Source organism: Anguilla anguilla, chromosome 2 (assembly GCF_013347855.1).
Source record: "Anguilla anguilla isolate fAngAng1 chromosome 2, fAngAng1.pri, whole genome shotgun sequence".
Lineage (NCBI taxonomy): Eukaryota > Metazoa > Chordata > Actinopteri > Anguilliformes > Anguillidae > Anguilla > Anguilla anguilla.
The window spans coordinates 36,929,592-36,957,416 of record NC_049202.1 but is presented as its reverse complement, the minus strand read 5'-3'; the positions used below and the strand labels follow the sequence as shown (position 1 = coordinate 36,957,416).

The window sequence follows — 27,825 nt, the reverse complement described above, 5'->3', positions numbered from 1 at the left end:
TTTTCTCTAGAATAGACTATTCCGACACACTTTGCCTTTGCCCTGATGACAAACAGCCGGAACCGGTTTAGCCCGTTTCAGAAGGGATGGTTTAAGTGCGCACGCTAAAGAAACGTCCACGGACATGATATTCGTTTTTAATTTCTCATCAACCACACTGGCCAGTGCTTTCAGTGAGACGGAATAAGGTGCTTTGTTTACATTCACTGGTTACATAAAGGCAGCTAAAAAATCGTTACACCTAATTGGAGGGCGTATTATGAACTGTTGCGTGTTGCTTCAAAATAGGTCATGCTACCAGTTAATTACAATGTGAGATCTATTACATTTACTTCCCAAATGGGTACATTTGAAATTGCCACACAAAATCCACATTATTAAGTCCACCACTGCCATCCCTGTTTAGAATTTCTAGAAAAAACTCTAGATCACAGAGCACAGGGGTGTCCTACAGAATGACTCTCCTGCATTCCTTTGACAAAAAATTACAGCCAACTACTGCCAGCACTGCAAATGAGCAGCCTTAAGGACTGCATTAATACACTTGTGTGAATGAAGTCCTGGCTGAAAGGTGGATGGCAACTCCACGACGTAATAATCATACCTTTGTAAAGCAACCTTCAGAGCAGGAGAGTCCACAGGAGCTAAACAATTGACTCAGTATTTAAATGTATAAACAGAACCACCTCTCATGTTACGCAATTCAGCTGTGAACAGGGAATGGCCTATTTCTTGAAGTCCAATCTGGCAATGGCCAAACTCAAAGTCTTTGCTAAAATTGACCAGCCAATCAGACACATTACGTGCATATTCAGGCAAAGTGAAAGCAAATAAGATTCCGACTCCTGATCACGTGGTGCTGTTGCTATGGGTCAGCTTATCGCACCATGGCTACCCCAGCCAGCCCCGCCCAGTGGCAAATACAATGCCAACTTTACACGGTTATTTATGGCAGGCTTTTATGGCACTGCTGTGCAAACAAGGAGCCGTTTATCTAGTGAGGTGTAACCTGGAGATGTCGGAGGAGAAATGACTGAAATCATCTGATCAATGTCCCCCAGTACAGAAGAGACATCATCATAATAATATTATACGATAGTATTGTATTTTTTTGCTGAAAGGATAACCAAGTGCCTGTTATGAAGGGTGCAAGACATGGAAGATACAATATGTTATAAGTAACTTACCTTATGAATGAAATGACCTTTTGTACACATGCTAAAATGACTTATCACAATGAAATTGAAATAACTGACAAATACTGACAACTCGAAATCCCAAAATTCTTTACCTTCGTTTAGCAATCTCAGTTTCAAAAAAAAAGTTTTTCTACCAACCACTGGTAATCAAAGCACGGCATCAATACTGAACAAGCTGTGTGCGGTCATATTATTTTTAAGAAGATGAAACTGGCTTAAAGAACGGATTGTCATTAAAGAGCATGCATCAGGTCATTATCCCTCTGCTTCAACTGGGACGCCCACCTCAGGGTAGGCCTCTCTTCCAAAGGGCGGCGGGAACTCCACGTCGCCCCACTTCGCCTTGCATATGTAGTCGGCTGTGGCGTCGATTTTGGCGGCCATGTCCAGCACGAAGACGCCCTTTTCGGTGACCACTGGGAGAGAAGACAAAAGAAACCGCACACTGAGACACAATGTCGCCGGAGCCCGCTTTCGCTACCGTTCTCAGACGTCATCAACCAGGCCAAAAGCCTGTATTGCCACTGAGGTGAAAAATGATTGTGAAAGCCTTGAATCAGCTTGGCACAGCCTAAATCAGCACTGCACTTCTGATAGCCCTCAGGCAAAAACCGTCCTCCCAGCTATTGTCAAAATGAGAATACTGGATAAAGAGCCCTTCTCTGATGTTAGAAGGGCTCTTAATTTAAACAACTTGAACTCAGATACAAAATCCCATTCATTTAATAGAAACAAATGGGCATCTGTGTGTACCATACAGACAGAACTGCATGTCCCCTCTTAACGGCAGGTAGGTGGGGCGGAAGGATCGTACAAAGTACGTGGACTGTACTACGAAGTAGTACAGTCCACGAAAGGACTAAAAGCTCTTCTGTAAATATTGATTTTTAACATGTGAAAAAATCTATTTTTCTGATACGACACACCAGCATCAGCACTATTTCTGCGATTGTAACCGTTACCAAAAGTTTCCCAATCTAATACTTCTAACAGCAAGTACAGAGAGACATTGCTAAATAACTTTAAAAAATGTAAAGCACAGTTCAGCATTAGCTCAAATGACATGGAAGCACTTAGAAAAAAAAAAAAAAACCAAGAATACAGTGAATGCAATTGTGTTCTTGTAGATCTTCATAAATAAACTTCCCCAGGGGGTGAACAATGGCAGGCTTCGGTTACGCTGTGGACAGCACTCAGATTTCTCTCCTGCGTAGCAGTGCGGAGCTCTGCTCCACGTCACTTTTATGTGACTCCCGAGACCCCTCGCCTGGCGCGCCGGCGCTGCGTGACTGACAGGGCTCGAACCCCAGCGGGCGCGCAGAAAACGAGAAGTCAAAAAAGTCGGGGAGTCAGCCGGCGGGACTCCTCCTCCCAGCGGTTTCCTCAACTCAATAACATAAATTAGCTCTGTCCATCGGCTGCAGCCGCCCTCCAAACAGCGTTCGTTCTGCGGTCAGAGGGGAGATAGCCAGACATGTGACATGTGGGGGTGAGGGTGGGAGGGGGAGGGGGGGGGGGGGGGGTTGTTTTTGCAGAGGGGCTGGGTTTCGGGTTACAGACTTGGCACTGCCACTGAACTGCTGCCGCCCACCAAAGACCAAAGACCTTGTGAGCTCGCAAGAAATGCGGCACCTAGAAAAAGGCCTGTTTGAAAAAAAAAAAAAAAAGTGCTCTGACGCTGGGTCCTTGAGCTTAGAACAAGAAGCAATGCAAACAACCACAGCCAATAACAGTGCTCCGGTAGCAGATAAAGGTTCTGTTTCAGTTGCGAGTTTTAAGCAACGTTACGTTCAGTTCCCCAAGATGGCCGTTTTTTTGACAAACAGGCCCCAAAAGCTCCTACAGAAACACAAGTGAAATAAACTTCAAGCAGACTACAGGAAGCTGCAGACACCCGGCCACAGGGAACGAGCAGCGCTGTCAGCTCTCTATGGGGAGGACATCAAAGCAGCAGCATCTGCGTCAATCTGCGTCCGACTGCGCAGGAACATCTGCTGCAGGGCTTACGAAGTGCGCCCTCATTAATACACTTCAAAAGGCACGCAGCCTTCAGAAAACTCATTTCTGAAAAGCTTATTATGGATTATTCATGCGGTATTGGACATGAATATCCGGGTATGCCTAAGGAAACAAGTTATTGTATTATTTAAATACACAGGTTTTAAATACTTCCGCACGCCCCTTTCCGTTTGTTCCCTCGTTTTTCAACACGTGTAACAGGAGCTGAGTTTGAAGCCAACTTGTTTTAGCACTACAGCAGTCACTCACTGTTCAGCCTGAGGAGGCACAGAGGAACGATGAAAGGAAAACAGATGCTTTTCATAATTGCAGTCTGCTACATCCCATGGACTGGGATCTTTAGAGACACGCTTTAATGACACATGCATCAGTGACCCGGCGACGCCCCTTCTAGGACACACCCTCGAACAGACGGTTGCTCAGAGTCATTAGTTGGCATCGCCTGAACTTCATGCTCGCTGGAGAACAAAGACAAACTTTCTACCCTGCGTTTGTTTGATGGTGAGATGGCATACTGCCTGCAGTACACTGGTTGGAGACTGTAACTATTGACTGACGGCTTGGCATTAGACTTCCTCATAAGATGTGGAGAAGGGGGGGGGGGGGGCGGGGGAGGCGTACCCAATGGGTTTATCTCCAGGTAGGTGAAGTACAAGTCCTCGTACAGATTGAAGAGTCCCACGATGAAGCTGGCCAGGACCCTGTGGGACAAAAACAGAGTCAAATCAACGCCCTTACAAACAGATAACACACTCTCAACAGGACCGAACAAAGAGAAGTATTCTGATCGGATCAGCATTCAGCTGACACATTTAAGAAAATAACACTGCTTCACTAACTGTTGATTTCTGGAAGCCTGCAACAGGAGCTCAGGCTCATAGTAATTTCACAGCGGTTTATTACGCATTTGTTGGACGGGACCGGCGTTACCATTTAGGGTGTCATGTTACCTGACCTCCCTCACTGCTTTCAGTAGCGCTGGTGCTGCCCAAGGCACAGCCTTTCTGGCACAGCCCAATCCAGCTCCCCGGCTTTCCGTCAAACCACCACGTCGCCGGCGACTGCCCCGCCCATTAATCTCAGTAATCACGCGTCGGATATTTAACGGCAGCAAACAGACGAGCCGGTCCGTCTCAGCGCCCCGAGCGAGAGCGAGCGGGGCTATAAATAAATAGCCCGGGGCTGTACAGGGCCAGCGGGTAAGGGGCCCTGCCCACAGGCTGACAGCTTTTCGTTGGGGTGGGGGGGGTGGGCTATTGTGCGTAATACCCATCAAAGCAAAGGACAGGCTCGGTTGACACGTTTGGAATGAGGGATTAAAATGCAGCGGGGTGTGAGCGGGCTTAATTTGCCTGACAGATGACGGCTCCCTCTGCGTAGCTGTTATGCAACATCAGAAATTGCCTTGTCGTTGTTTTTCCCTTCAGGGTAACGAATGCTGATTATGGTGCAATTATTCAAGTTATACCGGTCTTCTAAAAACAAAAACACAACAAAAGCAGCACTTAATTGTACCCCTTATAAATACATTTTACAGCATTACTTGTGGGGGAGGGTGAGACTGACGGCCAATGGCAATCTTCCCCTGTAGACTACCCATGTGTTCACAGTCTTATTGGTCATGTGACTTCCCCTGTCACTCACTCTTTCTTGTCAGGGGGCACCTGGGTGAGCAGCTGGCTCAACACCATGTCCTCGCTCAGCTTCTCGTCCACAGCCACCAGGAGCTTCAGGGCCTTGGCGTCCACGTCCCCCACGTCCACCCCGCCCTCGTGGTGGAAGAGCACGTAGTCGCCCTCGCGCGTGGCGTAGATGCACACGTAGAACTCCTCCTCCTGGGGAAGACAATCTCGGGTGAGGACGGCTAGCTCCCAGACACAACCGAGTCAGAACACAGCCTTTGAGGAATCGCGGGAAGACTAAGACTAAGGCTGCGCAAACAAACGAGACTGGAAATGAGGGGGAAAGGCGGATGCAGGGAGAACACTAGGATCTTTAGGATGACAAGAAAACACACAAAAACAGAAAAGAAGAGACTTACCTGCTTATGAGCTACAAACGGCTCGATGAGGAAATTCTTCAGGACGCCCTTAGCTTTTCCGACCTGGGGGAAGAAAACCAGTTAGAAAAAGCTTAAACGAAGCCACTACTGTTGGCTTTGTTTGCAGGGCAGGGCAGGTTTGGGGCCATATGACAGATGAGAGACAGATACCAGTAGGAGAAAAGAGGCCAGCTAAACAAAATGGCCTCTAGATCCTGTGGATATGAACACAAAGCACTCACACTCACTACAGCCATTATGCTGCCAGGGTGAATACAGAATAAAGTGTATCTAGAGGGGTCTGACAAGCAATAGAATTAGCTTCCGGCCTGGAACACCAGAGGGTGGAAGTCTTGAAAAACGGATGGAGAGAGGAAGAAGGAGAAAGGGGAAAAAAAAGGAATGAGGTACTCCAACAAATGGTCGAGTTGCACAGCTGCTACACAATGCAAGGATCCTTCTGGAAAGGAGTGATAAAAGAGAAAGCCAGCACACACACTTGCATCGAAACAAATCCTGAATGCAAACAGAACATGCAGCCCAAGACACTACCAGATACCAGTACCCTTTCCACAAAGGGCCTCTCGGGTTCCATTCAGCTGGAACATGCTATACAGTTAACGGCCCGTATTAAAGGTCCATCCAAATAACATCCGGCCCTTTTCCCTGCTCAAAACACCACTCTGCCCTGTGAAAGTCTGGGATGGAGAACAGACGTATACCGGAAAATCCAGTCCACACAAAGCAGTTCCACTCAAAGCCAGCTGGGTTCCTCAGCTGTCGGTGCATTAACACCCAGCCACAGGTATGAGGGACGGTGGAGGTCTAGTATTTCTGGCTCTGTTCCACTGGGTGAAATATCAGACACAAGTGATTTAAGCACGGGTCCCCCTGCAACCCCCTTGAAGCCACGACGCCCCTTCTGCTGAAATTCTCGGAATTTCTGGCAAACAGCGAGAATTATTAATTGTCCCTCGCAGTCATTTCACAAGATCAATTTAAATTTTGAGGCAGCTATGGCGAGAAATAAATTGATTCATGCATGCTGAATGCCTACAGCTAATCAGACAGTGGCGCAGCGCAGCCATTCGCTCTGATGCAACCCCTCAGGGAACGAGGGCTACACAAACGAGTCGCGAGGGGGCCGAGCGGCAGACCGTGGCATTTAAGAACAGTGAAAGATTGACATTTAAAATGGACGGACTAAAAAGAAAGAAATAAATAAATAAAAAAGCACAAAGCGGGGAAAAACCTGAGCGGCCCTGCTGGCCTTTACCGCTCGAAGGAGCGGCGCGCAGTTTGCTAGCGACGGCGCCGGACAGCGCCGCGCGGCGACAGCCATCAAACCGCGAGAGTGAGGGGAGCGGACGGGATAAAACCAAAAAAAACAAAAGACAGAGAAGAGAGGGAGACAACGTGGGGGGGGGAGAGAGCTGTAAAATGTCTGGCACCGCAACTGCTTTACTGCGGGACGACGAGAATTCCCCAAACGTGTCCCTCCCCGGGTTTTGACGCTTACATTACGCAACCTCTGGCCTGGTGTAACTCTAAACCGAACGCGGGGCCCTAACGCTAGCTGCTCGCTGTGGAGCCGACCGTGAACGGCGCATGGTGTGCGCCCGCGGTGAGAACAGGAAACGTTAATCAGCTCCAGAAGGAGTCCCGTCATTTTCGCGCTCCCCCCTCAGCCCCACGCGGCGTCTCCGCTGTGGCCGTGAGTTACGCGCGTGTGTGTGTGTGTGTGTGTGTGACGCAGACGCTGCTCCCCGTGAGGATTCTGCAGAGCCCGGCAGAGCTCCGGCTCAGACGTTAGCCATTAGCGCACGCTAGCGCAGCACAGAGTCTGAGGAAGGGGAACGAGGCAGGGCCGAGGAGAGACTGAGTGCGCTGATCTGGGTCAGTGTGGCTGGAAGGTACTGCGGTGGTGAGTGTCTGGGACAGCCAAACCGGTCTGTCCACAGCGGATAAACTATTTCACAAATACAATGGCCGAATGGGACTAAATTTCACGCAAATGAGGCACTCGATCGGCACAGGAACGTCATATATTTGTGTAAAAATATGTTACTGTGAGAAAAAAAGTATGTTCACCATAGATTACGTTTTGATTGTATCGTCTGTCAATACAAGGTGCGGATTTGGAATTCCTAATGTAATTGCCTTCAACTTTTCATCAAAGCCAGCCAATGTGAAGTAACACATCTGGCATGTGGCAGTCATGTGCCCCTTAGTGAACTTCTTTTCATTTATGGTTAACTGTACACATGGTCATTGGCGTGGCAAGGGAAAGGTATGTTTCTGATGGTGAAATGGACTGAAGAGTACAAATTTAGTCTTCACACACCGGGGGATTCTTTCCATTACCAAATGCACAACTGCACTGTTAATGAACAAGTGAATGGGTGTGTGTGGTAAGTGGAGCCTTTTAGCACTGCTTCCTGGTCACATGGTCAGAGTATGGCCAATAATCAGAGACCACTGGCTCCTTCATAGCACAGTAGGCAGCGGGTGCTGGTGACAGTAGTACCAAAGATTACAGAGTGACTCATGTTTGACCCCTGGACACCAGTGAAATACTATCTGAGGACTACTCGCTACATTTTATATCATGCTTGTTATTAAAAATAAATATATGACCGAGGACAAAATGGTGATTGTAGAATGCCAATTTATAAAACGGGGGTTCCAAAACTCCAGTCCTGGAGGATGGAGTACATGTTGGTTTATGTTCAAAACAATTATTCTGGCAATATTTTCTAAATTGCCGTATACACCAGTGTTGGTTCACTGCTGTATCCTGCCTCCACCTCTCCAACATAACATCTGAGGGTAGCTGATGGGATGCTAGCACTGTGACTGGACTTACCGTGGTCTCCTGCAGGAGGCGGGGCTTCAGCCATTCCCGTACGCCCGCCAGGTCCAGGTCGACGCCCACCAGGCCCAGCTTCCCTCTCCGCTTTATCAGCTGGTCTGGCTTCACCACCAACCGCTGTGAGGTGGACAGAAAGCAAAAAATAAAATCATATGCCACTGAACACCACAGGCGATGCAATGAGAGGCCGCTGCATATGCAGGCTACGGCTGAGCACTGACCCCACGTACTGAACCCCACCACTTTTCTCATCGGCCGCGCCGGAGCTCGCGCACGGAAAAGCTAACGTCTCCAAATCGACGTGGGTTATCATGACTGTCGCCGCTTTAAAGTCTGTAACCTTGTCCTTGAGTATGTTCTGTTGCCAAGTTACCACCAAATCAAAGCTCTACAAAAATACACAAACTCCTTCAGCCAAACAAAATCATTTATCAGGCCAAACGCTGTCATAAATTCGATAAAACCATAAGCAGGCAAACCGTTTTTTCTTCTGTCCACAGATAAGAATGAGTGGATTCAAGGAGAAGGCCAATGTTCAAGCCACCCTGGAGATGTCATTTATAATGGATGTGGTGGTGGTGAGAGTGTAAGACCGGGGAGGAGGGAATGAGCAGCGGGAGCAAAGCTATTCATTTCGGGAAGCCGACCAATCAAAAGACCCCAGCGATAGTGAATGCCATTTCCAAATCAATGCAGTCACTGTTGTGGTGACCCAGCTGTCCAGCTCCCATCTAACCTCCAGGTAAAGCAACTGAAACTGAACACTTCTTCCGTTCTGTGCTGAAACAGAGAGCGATGTTTCCCTGCAACATCTAGCAGCTGAGTCGTACTCAAACACCATTAAACCGCGTGCACTAAGTGAAATTAAAGTGAACGCCACTTTTAGTCATTACTCTCCATTCAAAATGTTATTCTAATTACCCATGCTTGCATTTCATAAGCATTTAAATGTGGATTGAGCCCATTAGAATAACCTCTTGCTCCGCTCCATTGAAGTGGACCGATTCTTTCACTGCTAAACACGGGTCTGTAATGCTGATTACTTCATGTGGACGCTCAGAGGGAGCTGGTGCGGGGGACCGGGCGGGAGCCGCAGGCGAGACGGGGCCCGGATCAGCGCCTCACCTCTGTGAGCAGCCAGGGGTGGTCCTGAGTGAGCCGCTCCCAGTCGGTCTCCTTCGTCACGCTGGCGTACCGGAAGCGGTTCTGCACGGCGGCTGAGGTGCAGATGTACTTGTAGAGGAACTCCTTCCCCGTCTGCTCCGAGATGGCTTTGGCTGACATGGCTGCTCAGTCCACTGATGGTCTGGGGGAAGGAACGAGGGAGGTGTTTTTTTTTTTTTAGCATGTTTGTTAGGGGGGAAAACCTCAGGACGTTTTCAGAGAATGAGAGACAGCAGGGATTGAGGAGGACACAGGGTTTCATATCTACTGCTACTTACTTACGTATGTACAGAGACAAAGACGCCCAGCACCCTAGTGTATCAGCATAAGTCTAAACAGTTCTGAGCTTCATCTATATACCAGCTGAGCGAAAAGCACAAATCATTTCACTACGTGCGAGTAACTGTTGCCGTTCCGCTCAGATGACGTGGACAGGGAAGATACGTGACCTGCGTAACAGGGCAGTGTTGTACTTAAAAACTGATTGTTCAAAAACTAAGCAAAGTGGTCCTAAATACTTAGGCCTAATTATCATAACAAGGCCATATGCCACAGGCACCATTAACATAGCTTGATTATCTGAAAGATGCACCACCTGGAAAGAAAGCAAGAACCTTTTCTCTGGGCTAGTTTCACATATTAGAAACTTCAAAGAGCACAACAGAAACATGTAGATACCAGAAAAGACAAGGTTTCAGAGAAGAATTGGCCATATCTGGCTAAAGAACTGGTTATATGGAGGACTAAAGGCGTGTCGTTGACCAAAATTCTATTTAAAGAGTCACAAAAAAACTAAAACATTTTCAAAAAAGGACACACAAGTACCCAACAAAAAAAGGAACATTTGCAGGAACAAGGACATCAAGAAGAAAGACAGGCTAAAAATTGATTGGAATTATTTGGGCTCCTCAATTCTAGACTGGAGGGCTCTGTTCCCATCAGTCTAGTATAAACACATCTACTCAGAGGGGCCTTCGGGTCCTTGAGAATAAACCACAACATCGTAGTATCTTTTTGTTCTTATGATAAACACATTTCAGGGTTAAAGGGAAGTTTAAAGGGTTTCATTAACCTGTTTCAATGTCAACACAAAAACAACACTGCATATGCACTCCTTGAGAAGTAGCCTAAGATTGTAACACTTTTCATAAATGAGCCATTTACTTTTCAGGGAGTGTGAATTCATTTTTTCTTTTTTGCACTGATTGTCCAGATGAACCTGACTGAAGGTTGTGTCTGGTCATCCATTTCCTTTCTGTCCAGTTTTATGCTTTTTTTCCCTCTGCTTTCCACGCTCGATTCCAATTGTACAGTTAAAAATAGCCCAGCCTTCCAGCCAAATCGGCGGTGACATCGCTCAGTTGATTACCGGCAGACGTGACTCAGTACAAGAGAAATGGGTCCTCCAGCCAGCCTCCTCAAATCATCTATTGGCTATTAAAGCATCCCTGGACCAGACAGCCAATGGCTGTAACAAGCGCAAGGAGATGGACCTGAACACACGCATACCACACGCACACACGCGTGCGCTCAAACACATGCACACACATCAACCTATCACCTAACAAGTTGCTTGCGCACGTTTCACAATCATAGACAAAACCACTTGCTTGTCACTTGCCAAACACGAATGAAGCGGGTCGTACAACATATACATACATACACTTGAATAAATGAGTTGTTACTTGAATAAGTACTGAGCTCTGGTTCTTCTGGTGTTAGTTGTTATACCAGGACAATCCAGCAGTGCAGTCGGACAGGGATGTTTCAACCCCTCTCTGCAGACACAATATCAGCACAGTCACCACAAAATAATAAGTCGGTCAATAACAGAATTTATTTATGAAAGATGCATTGGGAGACGCACAGTCAAAAATGACTGACCACAGAAATCCACAAGGCAGCAAAAGGTTACTTTTTCTTCGCCAAGTGATAAAGAAAAACTTTCCCCTTCCCCCCTTCAACAAATTTTTATGCCTACCCCTGCTACTTGCTGGCTACAAGCTATATTCAACACACTGTGTCACCACAGATGACCTCCAAACCTAGAGGAGACATTGAAATGATTCCACTGTTAAGCTATTATTCCCGCTCTCTCTCTCTGTATAGACAGAGGTAACATTCATTCAAGCCACTGAACCGCCTGATTTTCAACTGAAGCTTTAGCTCTGTTGCTTTCCAAGTTTCAGCTGGATTCCCCTGCACCCTGCTTCAGGTACACAATGCTGAACCAGGGGAACAACAAACAAGCCCAAATCAAGTGGCAGTTGGGACATCAAGCATGTATTCCCATAGGGACCCACATCTTCCTACAATCACAACCACTTTCTGGGGGTTCATTTTCATATAATCTTGTTCAAACTAAGCAACAATTTTTTTTTTTTTTTTTTTGCATACAAGGTACACTGACTGTGCTCTGGGTGCGGTGCACAGAAAGGACTTGAGGCTGAACTGAGAGGGTGACGTGCTATTTTTCAGATCAGGACTCTGGCCAGAAAAAGCAAAAGGGCAGTTTGGCCATGGAGAGCCAATTCGGCCAGTGAGCGCCAATAAAATAGAGGAAAAGGGACCAGAAGGTGGAAACAATGAGGCAAAACCACTTGGACCCAAGACACAGATGTCACCCCAAAGAGAATCATCTTCAGACCTCAGAAAAAAACGGAGAAAGAGCAGATTTCAGAGTACGACCCACAATCTGCACCCCTCCACAAAAAAGCCAAGCCAACTGAAAGCAAAAATCTAGCGACCGCAAACAAATTTTCTTCCCGAACCTCAGCAGGTATTTCTGCCGCAGGCTTACTGAAGGGGAAATCAAAATGGATCGTGACCTCCTCATTGGCAGATGCGTCAGCCCAGTTGCCAAAGCTGTGAAAATCGCCGCTTCGGAAAGGCGAGGGAATCGCAAAGCTGTGCATTTCTGGCTGCGCAGTCATCTTAAGAGCACAACGCGGCTCAGTGTTCTCTCTCTCCGGTCCCTTCGGCCCACAGAGGGGGCTTTGTGCATTCGCTGCAACGCCCGGGCCCAGCACGCACCCCGGCAGAGGCACTGTCAGGACAGTGTATTGCACAAGCCTTTCGGCTCCATGATTCATTACGCACGCATGCTCCCGGCTCGCATACCTGATGCACTTTTTAGGTGAAAGTCTTGGGTGGCTGCCTTTTGCCTCCTAACCCATTTCTAGTGGAGGGAACCCCATGGACTAGGCTACTCAATAGCAATAAGCTGTCATCCCAGCACCCCCGCAAAAGAAAACCAGGGCGTAACAATCTCAAACATACTACTACATACATGTGGCCAGGAATATCAATGGCAGCTTACTAGATTTCAGTGCGAGGTGCAAACCGTCAACACCCTGTTGCAATTTAAAGCTATCTATTAAATAAGGAACCAGCTCACATGGCCCTACGACTACAAATCACTAGCACTGATGGGGGTAAAGTGAGACCACCCAAGCTAAACGTATGTTACAGGTATTAAAATCAAAGCTGGCTCATTCTGTACAGGAAAACCAAAAATGATCAATCCTGTTGCCACAAGAAAAGGTCACGACCTCTGTGATGAAAGGTCACCAGCTGGTTTAAATAAAGCCATATGCCTCTGAAGGGGAGGGGCTAAGAGATGGTGCGGGGGAGAAAGCCCCCCGTGGCCCCATGCTGAATACAACTGCCACTAAACCCCCCATAGTGGGCATGAGCCAAAAACCAGGCCCCCTCATTACAGTGGAGGGATGTTATTGCATCAGTCACCACAGACTCGTACATCATAACTAGATGTAAACCAAAATGTCCACTTGAGCACTGAACCAGCCGCTACGAGCAACAAAGTGGGTCGCTGACGCAGACCCATGGCAGATGCTCCTCTGTGTGACATCCTGAAGACACTGCCCCTCTATAGAATTCAGATAAAGAGGACACAGGTAATCAAAGAGTGTGGGTCATCCTGAGCCAGCAATGCGGAGCTCTGGTTTCACAAGAAAATCAGGATCGGAGGACGGGGCGGTAAATGCGCAGGCTCTGGCTGTCCCTGATGCGCACGAGGGACCAGTTTGTCTTGCTGTCAAGATCCAACCCCTTTTTGTGAGTGAGGCAGAAACTCTGGCATCTGCACTTATGGGGTCTTTAGTGAAAGGATAGCAGGCAAAAAAGCAGCAATGGCCAAAGATGATTTAAGGCTAAACAAGGTTGCACTTAGGAGTTGGGACTGGAAAACACAAAGACACACACGGAAAAAAAAAACAAGCAGACGCACGCTTTAAATTGAGTGTTCTGGTCTCCAGCTCCCATATCTCAACTTATTTCACAAAAAAAGTGAGTGTATGAAATTTGTTTGGGAAGAAATTCTTCACAATTTTCCACATTTCTCATTTCTGCTTGTAATGAAAATGTGAAAATGTTCATATCTACAATGCATTATCAAATGGAAAAATTCCCACCCATCATTAGTGGTTTCAATCCATTTCTACAGAGCAGTCAGAATACCACTGTGTATATTGGCCTCCGGCTAGTCTGTCAGGGGTTTGTAACGTTAGTACTGCAGACATTCTCTAAGGCATAGAGCTCCTCAGCCATTTCTGCACACAGACTCGCAATAAAACGTTGCATTTCCCTTATATGCATTATGATGGGTACAACAGAGTGGAGAGTTTCTAAATATACAAAATACCAGCTCACTACACAACTGGTGTCCACCAGAAGGACTAGCCTTCAGGGAGGAATATGAGCAACTCATTACACACCCAAGCCGTGGCTAAATCTTTTGTCATCCTCAACACTAGATATCCATAACTGTCCACATTTTCAAATCACGGTATACTGGAGTATCACACCCTCATCCACAATGTCCTGTCATGCAATATCCATATAATGAGAGCCTACTGCTTAAGGCCAGAAGGTAAACCCCACACAGTGACTCCATGACGAAGACACACTCAGTCTCAGCTCTGGACTCTTATATCGCTGCGAGATGAAGAGTGAGCCACTTCATTCAGAACTGTTACTTCACTCACCACCTTCCAGCACCTGCTGAGGATGTAAGTCTTTACACTGCACCTTGACTACTATGACATCTAACATTGCCTGAACTTCTGAAATCACTTTTGAACAGTGATGTTGCGACAAAAGAACAATTGTCTGCGTGATATTTTACAACTCAGCTCAGCATGAAATCTAGTGCATTACACACTGTACTTCACAGCCATTCCTCTGGAGCATTTCAGCTCTGTAAAAGCTTTATTCTTCTAACTAATGTTATCAAGCCCTGGATTAAACAATCTACCAAATACAAAGTATTATTTATTTTAAAAATGTGTCTCAGGGGCAAAGCAGTCAAAGTCTGAGAGGCTTTAAAATATGTGATGCGAAATAGAGAAAAGGACTTGGACAACAACTTCAAATATTTGACACATTTCAAATATAATTTTGCTGAACTGCAGTCTGGTAAAACAGCATAAAGCCTAAATGTTAGAAAGATTTTAATGAGGAGTCATGTTCTCCCATAAACTGAAAAAGGAAACATGCAGCCAGGGGCAGAGACCTGAAAAATGCTGCCACATCTGAATCAGAAACTGGCCGCAATTGTAACACTCAAAACATTGTGTGGTAATGTTTTACGCCACCCCCTTCTCTTTGGTAATGTTTCCTCCTTTTGCTGCATTTTGGTTTTCATCTCCTGTCCATTTATTGTGTGTATTACTTATAAAAACATTTATCAAGGAACCATATAGTTATAACCAGAATGGGAAATTAACACCAGCCGCCAGCCGAAAAGCTGGTAAATTTTATCTGTGGCTGGTAAGTTTGTCAACTACCAGCCACTTTGGCAGGGAACCATCCATCACTTGGAGGTCGTATTCTATTCTAATTATCTAGTTGTCTAGTAAAACAGTGAAATTGCATCAGACAACATGGCCAGTTAGTTTGCTGCTGATTATAACAGATAAGAAAACACATCAACAATTATGAATGAATTATTACTTGTTTATACAGTTTTTATGGTAAACTGAAGGAATAACGGTTTGAAAAAACATTGATAAAATTGATTAATAAATGGGTAATACCACTGGTTGGTATACTGCTTCTGTTTCGAAGGAACTAAAGTACATTTCCTGTCTAGTTTTAGTCCTATTTAATTGCACAAAGTACACAGGTAAAAACAGGAAGAGCAACTATTTTAAAACAGGGTTATAAAAAGGAATGTGAAGCTGAGGTGACAGCCCAGAGGGGCTCATTTAAAAAAAATTTGAGGTGTGTATGTTTCACCGAAAGGACCATTATAAGCAGTCTGGTTGGTCAGACAGGTCCCATGCCTGTATTTCAAGTTATTGACATGGATTCTTTGTCGGCAAATGTACAATCATTTGCAATCATTCCACAGTCATGACCCTCTTTATCTGACAGAGAACAAGCAACCTGTGGTGCAGAAGCTGGGAAGGTGAAGCTTACTGAAGTGTCTTGTATTTTATGTATGCGGTTGAGAATTTAATTAGAAGTATGCCTTGCAGGGCTTGGAAATTGAGTCAGGATGATACGTGTATTCCCAGACAAAAGACCATGTTTGAACTACACTGACATAAAAATAAGCTGTAATGCAATATTAAGAGATTATCCAAACTGCTCATTTTGCTGTATATAAGCAGGCTTTATTGCAAAAAAAATTTATATGATCATTCCAGCTAATTTTTTCATCAGTCAATCCAAGAAAGCTGGTTGATGAAACCAGGCATATTTCACTATCATTAGCAGAGTCTGGCACTTATTTCACACCACCATATGTTTTCCTGTAAAAACAATAAAGTTGGACTTCTTGACATTTAGAGATTGTTTGTTTAGTCTTAACTATTTGGAGATCTTGCCCATGTCAGTGTTGGCCTTGGTGAAGAGGGAAGTAAAATTCACGTGTTAAAATCAGACTGCAATAAAGTACAGGAAGCAAAGCTGATGCTGTTGCAGCTAAGTCGTTAATGTAGACAAGGCACAATAAATGTCCAAGGCTAGAACCCAGTGGCTTATCAGATGCCCGTCCGACTGTTACACGCATGCACGCATGCACGCACACACACACACACACACACATACAACTCAGAAAGTGAACTATACACTTAACAGGCAGAAACATACTTACCCACTGTTTCCTCACGGTATATATGGGCCCTGAAAGTAAAGTGTGACCAGTTGGGATTGCGGAGTTTGAAGGTTAATACAAATTTCAGAGGAAGTCTGCCAACAAGCAGCCTTGTGTCTCAATGCGGTGGGTGTATGAAGATCTGCATCAAAGAGTAACTAAACTACAGTACATAGCAGAATACAAAGGTGAAGTTTAGCCACAAAAATCTACAGACAAAAGCGAGTGCTAGTTCTTCAGAAATAGTTTTTCTGGATTCCTTCTCCTAGAAAAACTTGACTTTCCAGCATAACTGGTAACACACCATCTTCCTATTCGCGTGTGTATTCTCTTCGTTCTCTGAATTCCTCCAAACAGACCCACCTAATAAATCAGAAAGCACCAAATTATCTACCTTCATTTTTCTTATACCTAATATTGTATCTTTTACCGGGTCATTGTCGTGGCAAAAATTGATCCTTGAATTAAAATGTCGAATAAGCAAGCATTCAAAAAGCCTTGTTCAGGACTAATTTATTGAAGAACGCAAAATTGACCTATCAATAATAAAGTAAATTTGCTGGATATTTAGATGACTAATGTGATGTGGTCCGCTTCAAGAATAACAAACCTACCCGTTTCAAAACGTACAGAACATAGCCGCCGATTTTGTAATAACAGAGATTTAAGACATTGCAGAAGGAAATTGATCCGAGTGATTTGCACCCATGATACAAAAATGTATTAATGCTGACATCCTCTTAACAGCGCCTTTGGCCCTGGTGCCACTGTATGTGAATGATTCAGTTTACTGCTCATTAAACACTGGACCTGACAACCAGTTTACTAGGTGGGTAGCTAGCGTTACATTTATTCCTGTTGGTTGCACTTAGTTTTGAGCATACAGCTTTTAAATAAGTGACAGTTCCTTGCATGTGCAGAAGTCTTGTTTAGCGGCTATCAATTTAGCCAAGCTATAAAATAGGTAGCAAACTCGCGATGTTGGGAGCGTTAGTTATTCAATAGCCCACAGTAACTAGCCAAGTCCCGATTTTGTGAACAAAAGCATTTTAGCTAGACATCTGTACACCTTTTGGGGTGCAACTGCAAGACCACTTGAAAAGCTTGAATTTAGCACGAGCTGCGAATTACTGTTTAGATCACGTTAGACATACTTATGTAGTTAGTTGTTTCGCTAAACAAAGATAGCTAGGGTACCGTTAAGTAACGTGGCTGAGTAAGCTAGTATCTTGCTTAAATCCGAGTCATGTTTATTTTACTAGCCAGGTGGCTATCAAACTGGAACCATGTAACGGCAAACGACAGCCTTCTCCAACCAATAGCTCAGATCATCAGCTAGATAAAACTTGGGAGCCAAACATCCAGTTTAGAACACCGTGTATGATCTTGGCAAGAATACTTTTTGGTTAGTAGCCGCGCTAGCTAGCATCTGGGATAGCTAGCAAAAGAATCTTACAAAATAGATGCTTACCTTATGTTCCTGTAAGAATGGGGTGTCCGCGAAAACGTGTAAAACTGCAGTCTACGGTTATCTGATATGGTACGCAGCCCCAGTCCTTGGTACTTGGTATACCCGTACTGCACAGAGTTCAGTGGTACTGCTACCAGCACGTCCGCTTTGTCCGCGTTCTTCTTCTTACGCCTGGTTTTCTCTCCTCATAATCTGCCGATGCGATTACCTGACCTTGCAGATCTTCCATTGGCTCAAAATGTACCATGTGATGATCTTGCTTCTCGACGTTCACGCCCACGTCCTGCTTTGTGAAATAGAAAGTGCAATATGATTAAATGATCTCTGAACGGCCAGGTCTTTGTATAAGGACAGTTTATTTGCAAGTTAATAGAAAGAGGTGGTGATAAAAGTTAATATCACAAAAATGTTAATGCAAGTAGGACACAGCCATTTATTGTAGCTTTGCGCGTGGTGTAACCGCCTTCATCCGCTCGAATGTGTGCAATGTTTTTTTACTCGAATGCTCTGCGCATTGGATTTTGATTGGTGTATATCTACCACGGTGAGTATTTTAGCCAAACGCATGAATGTGTGATATTCTCAATGAGTAAAACAACTCATTGGACATCTCCAGTTAGATGTAGCGACGCAACTGACGCAAGATCAGTGACGGTGCAGAATTTGCTACGATGCAGGTGGAGGTTACCCTCTATACACATAAGGACTACAGTAAAGGGAAAAGGGAATACAGAAATACTTTTTACACTTGCTGCCACGCAGGTAGTGTTTCATCATCATCAACAAACACAGTCTCTTTGAATTTCACAAGCACTTGAAAGAGCACACTTTACTTGGATATCTGATTCATATGAGCCTATTAATATTTAACTTAGGACAAAGCAAAGCAGACATTCTGGCGATTTTCTATTAACACATATACATTGCCCATTCCATGTATCAACCTGGCAGATTATGTAGATTTTGTTCCATGGTTTAAATACAATCTAGTGCACCGCACATGGGAATACAAATTATGGGACCTTTTTCATAAACATTAAATACTTAAAGTACTTTTAATAATATAATAATACATACTTCAAATAAAGAACACAGATTTAGATGTTTTTGGATAGAGTGTGGAAGACACCATCCAATTAAATATTGGATATTAAGGGAAACTAAAAACCCAGCCCTGCAAGTGTGATTTACAGCCATCAGGTTTGCAACTGACAGGACCCTGAGGACAGTGCAGTCCTTATGTATTTGGACAATGACACATTTTTTTTGGTTTTGGCTCTGTACTCCAGCATGATTGATTTGAAATTAAGCAATATGAGTATGAAACAATTAAAATGAGGTTAAAGAGCACACTGTCAGCTCTAATTTAATTTACACATAGTTCCCCATGAAGATTTGGAAAGAAGCTTTGAGACAATGACCTTGGATAAATCTACAACAAGTTAAAATGCACTGATGGACACTGTACTGGAGCCTAGAGAATAGCAAGTCAGATAACCTTATCAAAAGACGGTTTGGACACAAGGTTACATGTGCACACAAGGAAATAGCGCATTAACTGGATGAGTCACCCAGCATTCCTACAGTAGCTTAGGCAGACAGGTAGTTCTTGTGTTCTTTGAAAAGGTGCCAATTTATAATTGCAGTGTTTTTCAAAGTGTAATCTTATGAAATTGGTTTGCTGTTGCCTAGTTTGCTGTATCCAAAATTTTAATTTGTTTTTATGAATTGTGTACAAAAGCAAATTTTTTCCCCCAGTCTTTTAAATTGTAGCAAAATAAATTAATGTGACAGAGTATTTTCTTGGTCATGTGGTGGCTTTCACATTGTTTCCCCTTTATTTTTTGTCACACCAAAAATATAACTAACGTTGCAAGTTAATCACATTAAACAGTGCCACCTGCAGGTTACTTTGGAAAACAACACACAAGAGTGTGACTGCTAGCATAACTTAGAACAAGAAATTTTACATGAAAATTCAAAGTTAAAAATCCTTTTGTCCTCCAACCACTATTGATGGTCATGACAACAGATATCCAAACTGTTCTGTTCAGCATCAGTCACTGCCAAAGTTCAAACCTGCTGATTGTTTTTAGGGCCCTAGAAAGAACAAATTATTGCACTCATTTGCTGTGCATTGAATGCCAGACAAAAGAAACCTGTTCATTGGGATGGCAGGTATGCCATCCCGCTAAGTTACGCCTTGGCGGGGGCATGTAGAGGTTTACTTCTACGTATTTTTACAGCTCAACAAACTACACCTCACCTTTGGAGCCAAACAGATTTTTTATTTAGTGTACAAAAAGAAAAAGAATTACATAAGTGCAAAAATATAGTACCTTCTTGTAAGGACTACATAAGCATAGTTAACTGCAGCTCTACATTATCAGTTCAAGTTATAAAACAGTTGACATTATCGTAGTGTGTTAGGAGCAATGTTAAGTACCACAGAGCGAGAGAAAGAGCAGAATTAAGTGCAATTTAGAGTATGTCTACTTTCACATGATGTGGAAATGCCATAATGAGCCAGAAAAAAAAAAAAAAAAAAAGATTCACAGAAATTGGTGTACACTAATTACCTTAACAATCTAATGCTACAAACTGCACATTCATCAGTATTCTCCCTTTGTGTACAGCAGCACTGTGCAAAGCATTTTGCAGGAAGGATCTCTATGAAGTTCACAGTCTAAGACATCACAAAGAACACTCACATTGACATACGCCCAAGAGCATCTCTTTGGCCCATGATGAAAATTACATTGCTTTCCCCTCCATGCCCATAAACACGCACAAGGAATACCACAACACGGCTCTAACATTCAATTCATAACTGCAACCCACGGGAGATGAACCAGTCACAAAATGCACTTTGAGTAATTCATAAGGCAGCTTTGCAATTTACCCAGCATGCAACATGTCAATTATCAGAAGGGGATAACTTCTCTGTATGTGCAAACTTAATACATCATTATTCAATGAGTATAAACAATCTCAGAAACCCACACCCACTGACTACATAGCCCCACCTCAATACTTGAGAACGCTAAATGTGGGGGTATTGTGTGTTGAAGTATGGCGGGTAGTGAAGCAGCCATCAAGCAGTTGTATAACTGATGACAACAGTGACTGAACATAGAGCACAGTGGAACCATACACCGGTTTCAAGGCCTCTTTGGTTGTGCTGCTGAGCAGAGGGGGGGCAGGGTTTTCCAAGGCTGTGGGCCGACTAACAAACTCCCCCAGTTGCCCTAACCAGGGGAGGAAAAACATCTAACAGCATGCATGACCTACACCAAAAACAAAAAAGCAGAGTTTGAGCTACCCAACCAATACTGCTGCCTGCTTTACTGGAGGTTGCACTTGAACTTCTTCTTCTTCTCGGCTTCCTTCTTGCCATCGTCCTTCTTCGGGCCGTAATAGCTGCAGAAGCAGGCCCGGGCAAGGCTGGACTCGCGCAGGTTCAGCACCCACATGCCCTTGCCGTAGTAAGCGAGCGGCCCCAGATCCAGGTCCTGCACCTGCTCGCCCTCCTGGCCCTGCTGCTGCAGAAGCACCAGCTCCAGGAGGTCCAGGCCCGTCTGCAGCGGCTCCACACCCTCCGCGCAGCCCAGAGTGATGTGGGCGCGGCTGCCGGCCGGCAGGTCGGCGTCAGGCATGGCCTCCTTCTCCGCGCCGGCGGGCCACAGCTGCAGCTGCTCCTCAGTGAGGGACACCCTCGCGCCTAGCGTGCGCGGGGTGAGGAAGAGCGCACTCAGCTTCAGCTCAGACATGCTGCCATAGCGATCCTTCACAGCCTGTAGTGAGAATCGGAGGTGAGGTGAGGTTTTTTTACGACTACAGAAAGCACAAGGCACTTTCACAGCAAAATTCGACGAAACAGAACAGAAAATCTAATTTAAAAGTATGGTATTTCGAAACCTCAGAAGCCATGCTGGAAAAGGTTGCATTTGATTTGTGAAAGTTTATTTTCTCCCAGCACAAACTAAATTTAGCATCTACCAGGCTAGATTTACATTTCTTATTAAGAAATGGAAGGAAACTTTTAAGTGAAACTGACTTGTCAAAATTGGTAGCCCTATTAGAAATAACATGCTTTTAACATTACATCACGCCTACACAGACCACCAGACAATTATTTCTCAGTCACAACAAGAGGTGTTTCAATCTCTGGATTATGATGAACAACCGTTTGGCATCTGAGACTGATTGGGCAACATGTAACAACAAAACTGGTCTGAAAGCAAATGGGCTTGGCTGGGCACAGCCAGACACAAAATAATTATGATAGTGCGCTGCACATATAAGTCAATGCCTCATAAATGTGTGAAATATACTATTTCTTTCTAAAACAAAGGGCATGCCTATGTCCAGCACTCTGTCAATTGGAACTATGGTCATTGCAGTGAATTCTTCCTATTTTGCTTTCCTATTACTCGTCCATGACAGCCAACAAAAGAACCGATGTCATTTACAGTTACAATCTAGGGAATCAATGGAGGTAGGCAACAGTGTTGCTAGTGTACAATAAATATTTAGTGATAAGGACAAGAGAAAACCGAGGGGGCCGACTGCCAGGACCCTTGAGTCTTTTACGAAGTGGACAAACTGGACTTCATTTTTCTTGCAGCTTATTTCCAACAGCAGACTCACCTGCTGCTCCGCATACTCCTTGGAGCCCTCTGCTTTCCCGTAGTCACAGAACTTGGTGGTGCAGTGGAGCATGCCTTTGTCTTGAAAATACTGCTCCAGAACCACCTCTTTCTCGGCTTCACCAGTAACTACAATAGAATACATTACAGACCGATATCAGCAACATCAACCCAGTTTGTAAAATGGAATGTAAGACCTGGATTCCTAATCATACTTCCTGAAGTGAAAGATGGCAATTCATCAGTACTGAAACACTTCTCCCTCTCAACGCCCCCCACTTTAATGTACTTACAGTCACTGAGGTGTTTCTTGAAATCTTCCAAGCCCTGAAGGTTTTTCAAGAAATCTTTTGCCATGTTTCTCAGCTTGTCCTGAAAGGTGGGACACAGGAACCAGCCAAAGAAGAGGGGCAGGCATGCCTCCTCCAGTGGGCCCTTCAAGGCCTGAATCTGGTTCTTGTCTAGTCCACGACGGGTCTTTTGGACCAGCTGCTCCACATCTTGGCTCCATTCAGTGCGGGGTTCCAAGAAGAGGGTGTAGTACTGGTGCTGCTCTGCAAGCTCAACCAGCCTAGCTAGACGACCATGAGCGTGGTTAGTGTCATCCACCACTACCACTGCGGTTCCAGAGGTGCAAGAGGCTACTACCGCCTCATCTATGGCCTTGTGCTGCTCCACTGACGAGCTTTCATGTTTGACACTGTAGTCATCAGCAGAGACAATAGTGCAGAGGCTCTGATAGTGATCCCTGATGGCATTAGCCAGTCGGGTCTTGCCACTGCCAGGCAGGCCCCTGAGGATTATCAGCGTATGAGAGCTGCACAGGGCAGTCTTGGTATGCTCATCCTCCAGGATGGCAAAGGCAAGTGAACCTGGGACAATTGGCGCAGGTGTTTCCACTTCAGAAGCCTGCTGCTCTTGTTCTTCCTGTGTCCCAAGAGGAGACTCTTCCTGTTTCTCTAGCTCCGTTTTTGGATTCTTCCCGGACTCAGCCTCTTGCTTTGCCTCCGCTTCAGTCAGTTTCCCAGATTCCATTTCTGGCTGCTTTGCAGGTACCTCTGCTTCATGCTTTTTCTGTGCCTCTGTTTCCTCAGGTTCTGGTTGCTTCACAGGACTTGATTTATGCTTCTCCTCAGCTTCTGGTTCCTTTGCATGTTCTAGCTCTGGCTGTTGGTCAGGTTCTGGTTCTGTCTGCTTCACGGGGCTCACCTCTGGCTGCTTCACGGGGCTAACCTCTGGCTGCTTCACGGGGCTCACCTCTGGCTGCTTCACGGGGCTCACCTCTGGCTGCTTCACGGGGCTCACCTCTGGCTGCTTCACGGGGCTCACCTCTGGCTGCTTCACGGGGCTCACCTCTGGCTGCTTCACGGGGCTCACCTCTGGCTGCTTCACGGGGCTCACCTCTGGCTGCTTCACGGGGCTCACCTCTGGCTGCTTCACGGGGCTCACCTCTGGCTGCTTCACGGGGCTCAGCTCTGGCTGCATCACGGGGCTCAGCTCTGGCTGCATCACGGGGCTCAGCTCTGGCTGCATCACGGGGCTCAGCTCTGGCTGCATCACGGGGCTCAGCTCCGGGTCCTTCACAGGGCTCAGCTCCGGCTCCTTCACAGGGCTCAGCTCCATCTCCTTCACTGGGCTCAGCTCCGGCTCCTTCACGGGGCTCAGCTCTGGCTCCTTCACGGGGCTCACCTCTGGCTCCTTTACGGGGCTCAGCTCTGGTTCCTTCATGGGGCTCAGCTCTGGCTCCTTTACGGGGCTCAGCTCTGGTTCCTTCACGGGGCTCAGCTCTGGCTCCTTTACGGGGCTCACCTCTGGCTGGTTCACGGGGCTAACCTCTGGCTCCTTCACGGGGCTAACCTCTGGCTGCTTCACAGGGCTCACCTCTGGCTCCTTTACGGGGCTCAATTCTAGTTGTTGTGCAGGCTCAAACTTTAGCAGATTCTCAGTATCTGGTTTCATCTGAGTTACAGTGTCCAGTTCCAGCTGCTTCTCAACTTCCGGTTGTTTCACTGGTTCAGGTTGCTTAACCAACTCTAGTTCAGGCAGTTTCTGAGTTTCAGATTCCAGCATTTTCTCTGGTTCTGGGCTTGGCTGTTTTTCCAGCTCCGGTTCAAAATGCTCATGTTTCTTTGGTTCTGGTTCAAGATGTGGCTTCTCTTTCTGCAATTCTGGTTCCTCCCCCTCTTGTTTTTCTTCCACTGGGTATTGTGGCTCTGGTTCCTGCATCGGAGATGTTGACTGCTTTGCTTCTTGCCCTTCCATTTGTGATCAACAGCTGTGGGATATGACGAGTGCTTGCGGATGAAATCAATGAATCTGGGAATAAATATAACACCTATGAGAATCTCAATTAATATCAGTCATGATTCTACCATTCTGAGCTTTCATTTGTCATTTAAATACCCATAAAACTGGTAAAAATTCAATATTGATCTAACTCAGCTTTCACAGACTGCTTACTTTAAGTCAAAAACAAATGACTACATAGGCCTACTAGACATGCAATACTAATATTTTAAACAGTTGTGGTCTTGCCAGTGTATTTCATACATTTTAAAAACCACACAATGAAACATGACACCAGTTTCAGGGAAACACAGCACTCTAAATAAAATTCATAGACAAAACATTTTTAAAATCCACGAATTTGTCAGTCCTCCTCTAAACACTCAATCACATCACACATTTAAGAAATTAAGGCTAAATTTTACAGGCTGTATTAGAACGAAAACGGGTTGCTGACTAATGTTAGGCCAAAGTGAGAACAGACCACCTGCGTCTGATAAGGCGAGTTCTTTGTGCATCCTTAAGTACGGACAATTGAATCGGTAATTATTTCATACTTAATATCAGTAGCAAACCCAAGGAAAAGTGTGCGAGAGCTGAAATATATAAAAATTCTTCGTCTGTATAGGCTTATAGCCCAACTTTAACACGAGATACAAATAAAAAGCAGCCACTGACTGTTTGAAAAATTGTCGAGGTGTATTGGAACACATGGGAAATGAGAACCCCATTTTAATAGTGAAAAACATTTTAAACAAACCCTGGAACAAACACCGTCAACACAACCACTATGGGTGCAACCACGAGGATATATTGCAATTTATACGTGCTAGCTGATAGCTTGCTAACAAAGAATCACGCTGGCTAATATAAAACGGGGAGTGGCTGCCATCATTAAGCTGCAGGCAAACGAAATAGCGTAGTACTATCAAATCCAGAACAAAGACTGCACTCAAATGTAACGCTGTAACAAAAATAAACACGTTTTACCAATAAAGTGTTGATTGTGTTAAAGACATTATTTAAAGCACATTAGCCAGAGAGTTACACATTTTACAGCTTTGTCTAAACGAACATCACTACAATAAAATTCATTTTATAACAATGTAACTCGGTGAAACGCATGCCATATTCAGAACTCACGCTCAAGCAATCAGCAGTTTGATTCAGCAGACGTGTCCCACCACAGAACGCGTGTCACTGAGCGCTAGTTCAGCGTTTTGAGAAGCAGTGCCTTCTGCAGAAATCTCCCCCTGGCGAATATTCAGAAAACAAAACGGAAACCGTACCCAGCTCATGCACGCGCAAACTGCTCATAAAGGGCGGGGCGCATTTCAGCGCGGCACGTGGGCACATGGAATTATTCGGAATGACCGTGATTTTTTTTTATTGTAAAGAGGTTCAATGCAGATCAGTACACGGCCGTAAAAAATATCTCCGTTATTAATGTTCTCTATAAGTTCCAATTTCAGACACAGAAACTGGACGGTGTGTCAAATTATTTGAAAACGGAAGGTACATAAAATCAAAGCTTTATCGGATCTAAACGAAAAGACTTACGTTGTAGCCTAATATAGCCTACAATTATTGCATTGTTAATATCGGTGATTTCTATGCTAAAAGATGATACGGCGTTAAATCGAGTTTTTTTTTTTTTTTTTTTTTTTTTGCGAAGCCTAGGACTGAAGTAGGCAACAGTAGGCTGTGTAAGTTCAAAAGATGGGGAAGCTGAAATAATATATTTTTTTTTGTAATATAATGTAATGTAAAATTTCTTGTAAATGCTTTAATTCTATATGATATTCAGCTTGAAGAGCACAGTATCCGGTCTTGTCAGGTTTCCCAGATAAACCCAAATATGCTGACCCGAGTCTAACGCAACATCTGGGCTGGATTCATAACATGGACTCGGCCTGGCCTCCAAAAGCACAATAAAGTTGAGTCAGAGAATCCACTTGACAAAATACACCCTATATAGGTAATAGGCCTACTAGTTAGTATTAGTACTATCAGTTAATTGCATCTGCAAAATAACACCAGCTGGGATTCCACACTGGTTTCAACTGTTCATAGCTGATCTGTAGCAGGTCAAAACTGGTTAAGCTGGTAGTGTACGCTGGTGGCCAAACTGGTGGACTATATCAGCTGGTGAACAGCTGGTCAACCAGCTAAAACCAGCTAGAAGTGTTGAAAACACAGCTCAAACCAGCTTGATAAACTTAATTTTCCAGCAAGAAATGCTGACGGTGGCTATAGGGAGCTGTCCTATGTGAAACTGTAGTACAAAATATTTATATATCTAAAACATCAAAGTAAATGATTGATATGAAATGGCTGGTTCCACACTTTTTTTGGGAGCCTCCCTGGCAATTGGGATGGCAGGTATGCCATCCCGCCAAGTTATGCCTTGGTGGGGCGGTATCTGCCCCATATGTATAGCACCAATAGTTTGGCACTTTTCAGGGTTTCCTACAGAAAAACCACAATGACCACAGAATCTCAGCATATAAGAACATTAACTTCTGTACCTTCTGACCTCATGTAAACAGATCAAATTCACAAACAACTTCACACATTTACACAATAAAGCCCCAAACTTTTTTTTTTTTGCTTTATTGTTTATTTTTTTGCATTTCTCTTTTTCCCTTTCTTCTTCTTTTCCTGCTAATTGCATCATCACAAATGACTCAGGCTCAAAAAGAATAATTATCCCCATTGGACATTTAGCTACATCAGCCAGTAACAATACTGGATACACCGACGACGCCTGTATACTCAAAATTAAATTTTTTTTTTTTGTTTGAATTGACCCTTTTCAAACAAGATGAACAAAAAGATGCGCTGTTTTGAGTTTGAACATCATGGTGTGTGTGCATGCCCCCAGTGCAAACTGCTCACAAGCAGTTGTTTGCAAGTTTGCAGACCTCCCCTGTCTGGGGGCAGAGTTCAACTTTCTTTTTTAGTTTGTTTCATCACTGTGCTGTTCTGTGGGAGCATCATCTTG

The 27,825-nt window shown here is 44.8% G+C and overlaps 2 protein-coding genes across 4 annotated transcripts in view; both read right to left on the bottom strand.

The window, feature by feature from the left end:
- LOC118220770 (ATP-citrate synthase) overlaps positions 1–18,079 on the bottom strand; it is a 37,247-nt gene extending 19,168 nt beyond the window's left edge. Inside the window, exons 1-7 of one of the 3 annotated variants that reach the window (XM_035404964.1) lie at positions 17,887–18,079; positions 9,257–9,437; positions 8,126–8,248; positions 5,260–5,322; positions 4,863–5,053; positions 3,840–3,919; positions 1,485–1,615 (exon numbers count right to left, since the gene is read on the bottom strand). In XM_035404964.1, the coding sequence (XP_035260855.1) occupies positions 1,485–1,615; positions 3,840–3,919; positions 4,863–5,053; positions 5,260–5,322; positions 8,126–8,248; positions 9,257–9,415 (747 nt within the window). In that variant the 5' untranslated portion in view covers positions 9,416–9,437; positions 17,887–18,079. Of the gene's footprint in view, positions 1–1,484; positions 1,616–3,839; positions 3,920–4,862; positions 5,054–5,259; positions 5,323–8,125; positions 8,249–9,256; positions 9,440–17,886 lie in introns of all 3 variants that reach the window. The other 2 variants (XM_035404965.1, XM_035404966.1) reach the window with 2 other exon arrangements.
- Positions 18,080–20,153: 2,074 nt separating this feature from the next.
- On the bottom strand, positions 20,154–26,119 carry cnp (2',3'-cyclic nucleotide 3' phosphodiesterase). Its single transcript, XM_035406519.1, has 4 exons — positions 25,965–26,119; positions 22,829–24,851; positions 22,537–22,664; positions 20,154–21,680 (listed from the first exon to the last, which is right to left on the bottom strand). The coding sequence occupies exons 2-4, from the start codon at positions 24,795–24,797 to the stop codon at positions 21,231–21,233; spliced, it is 2,547 nt and encodes an 848-aa protein (XP_035262410.1). The 5' UTR covers positions 24,798–24,851; positions 25,965–26,119; the 3' UTR covers positions 20,154–21,230.
- Between the last annotated feature and the right edge of the window lie 1,706 nt (positions 26,120–27,825).

Excerpts from the sequence above, each read along its gene's own strand:
- cnp (XM_035406519.1), bottom strand. The coding sequence starts at position 24,797 with ATGGAAGGGCAAGAAGCAAAGCAGTCAACATCTCCGATGCAGGAACCA. Across the intron at positions 22,665-22,828 it reads CAAGAAACACCTCAGTGACT|TTACTGGTGAAGCCGAGAAA; the intron begins GTAAGTACATTA and ends ATTCTATTGTAG. Across the intron at positions 21,681-22,536 it reads AGGAGTATGCGGAGCAGCAG|GCTGTGAAGGATCGCTATGG; the intron begins GTGAGTCTGCTG and ends TTCTCACTACAG.